We start from the raw sequence: 7,294 nt of genomic DNA, 5'->3' as shown, positions 1-7,294 counted from the left end.
TCTCTCTCTCTCTCTCTCTCTCTCTCTCCTCTCTTTCTCAATCTATCTCTCTCTATCTCTATCTCTTCCACTCCCATTCTCTCCCTCTCTCCTTCTCTCCCTTCACGCTTTCTATCTCAATCTCTCTATCTCTATCTCTATCTCTCTCCCTCTTTCTCTCTCATTCTCTCTCTATCTCTAACGTTTCCTCTCTCATTCTCTCTTTTCCTCACTTCCTTTTCTCTCTGTTTCTCTCTCCCTCTCCCTCCCTCTCTCTCCCCTCACTCGTTCTCTCTCTATCTCTATCGTTTCCTCTCTCATCCTCTCCCTCCCTCTCTCTCTCTCGCATTGACTCTCTCGGCTACAGCCTCTGCGCTACACGACTCGTGTGTGTTTTTGTCGTCAGGGTGATGGGACTTCCACCCGAGGCGGACTGGCCCAGCGATGTGTCGGTACCCTACAGCTCCTTCCTCAGCGTCAATCGCAAGCCGCTGAGCAGTCACGTTCCCGGTATCTCCGCCGACGGAGAACGGCTGCTCTCCGTACGTATCTCGTCTCGTTCACCTAGATTGCGCTGCCACGAGCAGTTCTTAGACGGTCGCCGAGTCGTCAGAGGCTAATAGTTACGATTATCGCGGGTCTTTGAATTTGATATGAATGACGACATTTTTGGCTTGATGATGTCGTGATCTTGAAATATATATATATATATGTATGATTATGTTATACTGTAGTATGAAATATTATAACAGGGGATATTCCTGTTGCTAATATAGTCTTTGTATATTATAATTAACATACAATATACAGTGTTTCCCCTGGCCAAAAAAGTCTGCGAGGTGGTAAATCTTTGTGTGTGGTGTGTTTGCGCCTTTCGGTGTCCTAGCAAAGCAAGCACCTGTGGTGCTCGCCCAGCTAGGGGGGGTCCGGGGGCATGCCCCCCGAGTTTCTTTTTGAAAAAAGTAGCGCAATTTGGTGTATTCTGCTATTAAGCTATTCTGAACACATTGTATAAGACTCCTGAATCTCTTTTTCAAGTTGTCAAAAGTTTCGTCAGCGAGGCGGTGTTTTGCACAAATTTCTGTGTGGCAGCTGAGAATTTGAGCGTGTCAATGCAAGGGAAACACCGATATATATATATATATATATATCCATTTTTTTGTTAAAATGTGTGTAATTCTTGTAACCGTGGAATCATTTCAGCGTCTGCTTGAGTTCAACCCGAACAAGCGCAGCAGCGCTCGCGACGCGCTCCGCGAGCCCTACATCAAGCGGCCGCCAGGGGGCGCACTATCGCCGCGCGCACCCGAGTCGCCGACGACGAGGCGGGAGTCCGTTGCCGCGGCGACGGACGCGGCGTCTGCGAGCGACGGAGAGATGAACGTGAGCGGGGCGTCGGCTAGCGACGTCGGCGGGACCTTGAGCTCCGACGATCCGAACACGTCTACCGAGTCGCAGAGCGCCTCGAGGTAGTGGCGCGCGTTGCCGCGGCGACGCGTCCCGTCGCCGGGGGCATCGTCGTAGCGAACACTGTTAGGGCATTGTCTCGGCGACCGTTGTCAGGGGCATCGTCTTAGCGAACACTGCTGGGGGCGTCGTCACGGCAACCGTTGTCGGGGGCATCGTCGTAGCAAACGCTGCTGCGTCATCGCCGCTGCGACCGTTGCCGGGTCGTCGTCATGGTGAACAATGTTGGGGCATCGCCACGACAACCCGGCGTTGGGTGACTCGTCGTCACGGAGACTGTCGTCGACGCATTCGTGCACACGTGAGATGCGTGGGGGGCCGAGAAGCGATATCGGTGTAGCCTCCGCCGATCACCATGGTTACGAAAAGCCGGCACGCGAACTATTGCGCGATGATTGGTCACACCACATTGTAACGCCACCGCCGGGGAAACCTCACGGAAACGGAATACGTCTGCTTCTTTGAAGAAGCGTACGCCGGAGCGCGTTTTCGTAACTTTCCCGGCTGCAATATTGATGCATGCGCGCGTGCTGGACGACCGACGTCGGCAAGCAATAATTACTACTGCGTAATTACATGCGTCTATGTACTAATTGCTCCCGTGCCCCCCCCCCAGCCTGTTATAGACTAGGACCAGTAGCTCGTGAACAAATATTTATGATGATTACTGTCGGCGGTATGACTCGAGGTGACGATAGAACAGTCTTATTAAAATCTTATAGCCGGGATTTTTTGTTTAGAGCTAACTGCCTGCCCTTTTGTGTTTCGACTAACTGTCATTATTACGAGGTAAAGTCGAGTGGACGGGAATCCTGTTAGAATACGGTGAATGAAGTCATTTTTCCTGCCTCAAACAGAATGAACTGTCGTTAGCCACTCACGGCTGCGGCTGTCAAAACATGGCCGCGTTAGTAGTAACACATGCGTCTAAACAGAGGAATTGCTCCGACCTGTGATTGGAGGATAAAAATAGACCCCGCCCACTCTCGTCGCATACGCTATGCTATGACCGGTAAGAACGTGTACTAACTATCATATGGAGCGAACGAATTGAGTTACATTTCTATAAATTATAGCAATTATAGACACATGTCTTAGCCTTAATCTCTGTGAGTTTTGAGTCTATTGAAGCGCGATTAGTCTAATTAATTAGCAAATATGCACGCGCGGCTATGACCGGTGACACGAAACGTCACGAATTCTATTTTTATCCTCCAAAAATGGAAAAGTGGGCGGGGTCTATTTTTATCCTCCAATCACAGGTCGGAGCAAATCCTCTGTTTAGACGCATGTGTAGTAACTGTCTACCTCTTTCCCGCACTGCCCCGATGCTGCTAAACGCTGCAGCCGATCTTTTACGTCACGTGTTGACGTCTCTCATTTGGGGCATTAATATCGATTACTCATACGATTCCAAGGTGCGAAATAGTCAGTCCGTCGGTTTGTAATAGGCAATTCGTTTCACAGTTTTCGTAAGAGCGAGAGAGAGAGAGCAGAGAGAGAAGAGACGAGAGAGAGAGGAGAGAGAAAGAGGAGAGGAGAGAGACGAGAGAGAAGAGAGAGAGAGAGAGAGAGACGAGAGCGAGAGAGAGAAGAGAGAGAAAGAGAAGAGAGAGAGAGAGGAGAGGAGGAGAGATAGAGAAGAGAGAGAGAGAGGAAGCATTCGGTGATAATAATTGTATTTGGGGTATGATGCCACACGTTCTGTTTTCGTGGTAGAGATGTACGATGAACGTGTGTCTGTGTGCGTCGGTGGCTGCCGTGCGTGCGGGGCGGCGTGAGTAGTGGTGTGCGCGCGTGTGCCCCGCGTGTGCGTGAGAGAAAGTGAGATCATTGTGTTGTTTATTAATAATTTGGCCTGTAATGTTGGTCTTCCATATTGCTTTACTATTGATATAAATGCATCGCGTGTTCACACAGGCGTACCGTACCGTACCGTATATGCCTTACAAGCAAGTTTAATTGACGGCACGGATTTGATACGTGATATTGATAAGTTCTCAGGCTCAGTCAATCTAACTCTCAGTTAATTAAGGTGTCTAACGCCAATGCCGCATGTAATCGTACACCGCAGAACCATAGATAGAAGAAGGTTCTCTATCTAATGGTCTGGTAACCGCCTTTGGTAACTAGAGTCCCTTCTATATAAAGGAACTCTAGGTAACGTGTGCTCGCTGCGCTACCTGGTGGCGGCAAGGTACGGCTGGCGGGATGATAGGAATTACTGATAGCGTAAACAGATCTATTCTATAACCGAGATCAGGCCCGTAGGAAGGTATATGACATTGGGGTGGCAATGGGTTATAGACGTGCTAGCCAGTCTGCGAGACCCGTAGCGCCCAGATTGGGGAGATAGTCTGGAAAGAATAGAAAATTTTTGAATTTTCAATATTGAAATGATGCTTTCTCGTGCACACTGGCATTGCAAATTGCAATTGCAAATTGCAATTGTAAATTGATAGTGGCTGTGTATTAATAACTTAAACAAATGTCTGGAAATTATTGGGGGGCAGGCGCCCCCCCCAGTTCCTACGGGCCTGACGGAAATGGAGAATATTCTGCTCGTAGTAGAACCTAGTGGCAATTTGTTTCCGATTGAACTTGTTGAGGTTTTCTCCCAATGAATGACTGATATAATTCTCTGAATGTTTCTTGGATCGAAACGATCCGTATCAATGCATACGAATGATGTGATGAGGAAATGGATACTTTCGTTGAAGTTTATTTATTACAACGATCAACACTGCCACCGTATTTTGGGATGATCGACCTTTTACTTTTTTGCCATCCAGTCGGTGTATGATAAAGGACGATGGAGTGGCTATTATATGGAAGTAATTTGTTTGCAAATACTTACTTATTGATTTGTTTAAAGGTGCAAACACTTACTTATTGATTTGTTTAAAGGTGCAAACACTTAGGAGGACCGGGTGCGTGCGCTAGTGACAACTGGCTCATTGAACTCTTATTATGTATTTTGTACTTTAATTCCTGCGTATTGTTTTGTCACTTTTCGGTAACAGGGGTAAGACCCTGCGAGTAGTTTTTTGCACCTTTGCAAAAAAATGCACCACAATTATGTTCGCCTGTAGTAGCAAAGACGACAACCATAAACATGTGCAACTCTGAACTACTAGTTGTTAATCTATTTTTGATAGTAGCGATGTTCCTTTTGTTGGTATTTGGTGTGTGTGTGCAGTAGCGGAAGTATCGTCGTGATATAGCTCTGTAGCCATGTTGTTCAAAATAAGTCGGTGCGCACGATTCATGTATGCCCTAACTAGACATTATAAAATGATAAATATTTAATTAGACGAGCATATATTATTTGCTTGGCATTCCTCCGAATACCATCCATGTGATGTGGTGTGTATATATATATATATCTATATTATATATATATATGTATGACAGGCTTTGATCTGAATAAAATTTGACCAAATGATGAGCATGAATATATCGTTATATATATCTTCTTTATAAACGTTTTACTTTTAATACGTTTACCCTTACACAAATTATATACGAAAAGCAAATAACCACGTGGGAGATTCGAACCCCGGTTTCATAGATAACAGTTTATCGTTCTAACAACTATACTAACAACACATACACGTATATGAACGTCGTTTAACGTAGATGAATACGTCATTACGTACATCACTTCCTTACTCCCCTCTCGCGGATGGTATCGCCCATGACCAGTCAAGCATGAAAAAACTTTTGCAGCTAAATGGCCGTATTTCAGCCGAAACTTTTTCACTCCCCGAGGCACAAAATATGAATTTACGCCTATAATACACGCGCACGCGTGCGTGCAACCATACCCGCGTGTGCGCGCCCGGTCGCGTGTGTGTATGTGTGCTTGTGTGACTATAAAAACGCATATTATAGCCGTATATCCACATTTTGTGCCTCGGGGGGGTGAAAAAGTCGAGGTTGAAAACCAGCCATTTGCCTGGCTAACATTTCACCGTGCAACGGATGCCGTGGGCGATACTATCCGCGAGAGGGGGAGGGAAATACTGAGGGGAAGGGAGTGAGAGGGGAGGGGGAAGGGAGTGAGAGGGGAGGAGGAAGGAAAGAGGAGAGAAAGGGGAGAGGGACGGAGGGAGGGATGAATGCAGACGGAGATGTGCACACGTATATATGCGCAGTACATACGCGCAGACAAACGCACGTACGGCACAAACGGCACACACACAGGCACGGATGCACATATATTCCTTCTAATATAGTTACTTCTCTCGCCTTACCGCCCACCCTCTCCCTCTCCGTGACTTTCACCCCCTCTCTCTCTCTCACACTCTCTCTCGCGCAATATTTCTCTTCACGCACGCACGCAGGCACACACACTCTCACTCTCTCTGTATATATATATATCTCTCTCTGGCGCGCTATATATATTCACATATGTATATATATATATAGACATAATAAAATAAATAATAATATTTGCCTGAATAAAATTCACCGTGCTAACGAGGTCGTAGGCGATACCATTTGGGAGAGGGGCTCACTGGTTCCCGAAAGAAAATACCCTGATATGATATAGATTAAAGTACCATATAAATAGACAGACATATCAGATATAGATAGAAATAGATAGAATACCAGATATTGAATGAAAAAGTATGTTTTTTTTTCTTGGTTTTTCGTGATGGTTGATTCTTATGGTACATTATTACTGCTAGGTACTCAGTACATGGTTCCCAAAAGTGTGAATGATTTTTTCAACGACTTCAAGGACATGTTTTTTTTCAAGGACAATCTGTGACAAGTAGTTTTAACATTTTACAGTCATCTGACATCATATATATATATACCTACCTTAGATTCATATATAAAGTAAAAAATAGTTGTTTTACACGTAATTCAATGAGAGCAATCCTTTCTCTATAAATTTCTTGCTAATAGTATTTGCTGAGCTGGTGAAATTAAAGATCTTCTTTGGCCTCCAACCCATGGAAACAACCAAAATTCACAGAACAATATCTGCAAAAACTAGTTTGTTTTCCCTCTTTTAGTCATGGGTGGCATGGGCAGGGATCGTAACTATAATTATGCTGACTATTAAAATAATTATTTATTTATTACTCAGCTTGTATTTTCCTACAACAAATTACACACAAATTGTCACAATTGTAGCAAAATATGAACACCGAGTAATAAATAAATATTTAAATGATGAACTTATAGTCTAGACACCTACACCACGGTCCACATGTATGTAAAAATTAGGGACAAAACAAACTACTTTGGTAGAGTACATTAGTAGACAATGACATGTGAATTTTGGATTAAATTTAACATTTTTATCGAAGACTTGGAATAGGGTTAGTCAGATAACCAGCAATGAAGATTTGCTTTTTATTTTAGATCAAAAATGTAAAATTCCAGGACATTAGACATAAAATAAGGACTTGGACCTAGTATTTCCAAGGATTTTCAATGACAAAAGTAAAAATTAAGGACTTTCAAGGACAATGGAAAAAATTCAAGGACTTTCAAGGACAATGGACAAAATTCAAAGATTTTCAATGACAAAAGGAACAAGGACCTTTCAAGCACAATGGACAAAATTCAAGGACTTTCAAGGGCTATGGCCGGGGACCCTGCAATAAAGAACGTACACAATCTAGACGTACAAAAGACACAAAATAATAACTCGCAACATGCTGGTGACCGACTGTCTATCGATGTTTAATCAGTGTGAATTCAACACGAACAGTTAGTTATTCAACATTAAATTTCCACACCCGAACATCTTCATTGCAAGAGTATTGCTGAAATAGTGTACGCGGTACGTAGAGGGCAGCACCGTCCAGTGATATATTGTACAATTGTA

General features: G+C 44.2%; 1 protein-coding gene and 1 long non-coding RNA gene across 2 annotated transcripts in view; both read left to right on the top strand.

Moving 5' to 3' along the window:
- Positions 1-2,434, top strand: part of LOC106817723 (cyclin-dependent kinase 6-like) — a gene marked incomplete at its 5' end in the record, with an annotated part of 21,545 nt that extends 19,111 nt beyond the window's left edge. Inside the window, 2 exon segments of the mRNA XM_014822412.1 lie at positions 386-521; positions 1,183-2,434. Of these exon segments, the coding sequence (XP_014677898.1) occupies positions 386-521; positions 1,183-1,452 (406 nt within the window).
- Positions 2,435-3,203: 769 nt separating this feature from the next.
- Positions 3,204-4,903, top strand: LOC106817725. The gene is made up of 2 exons (XR_001395096.1): positions 3,204-4,321; positions 4,354-4,903. It is a non-coding gene; the product is annotated as an uncharacterized LOC106817725 (long non-coding RNA).
- Positions 4,904-7,294: the final 2,391 nt, after the last annotated feature.

This window comes from Priapulus caudatus, unplaced genomic scaffold, assembly GCF_000485595.1.
Source record: "Priapulus caudatus unplaced genomic scaffold, Priapulus_caudatus-5.0.1 Scaffold1842, whole genome shotgun sequence".
Lineage (NCBI taxonomy): Eukaryota > Metazoa > Priapulida > Priapulimorpha > Priapulimorphida > Priapulidae > Priapulus > Priapulus caudatus.
The sequence above is the reverse complement of the archived record's forward strand: the minus strand, read 5'-3'. Positions and strand labels throughout refer to the sequence as shown.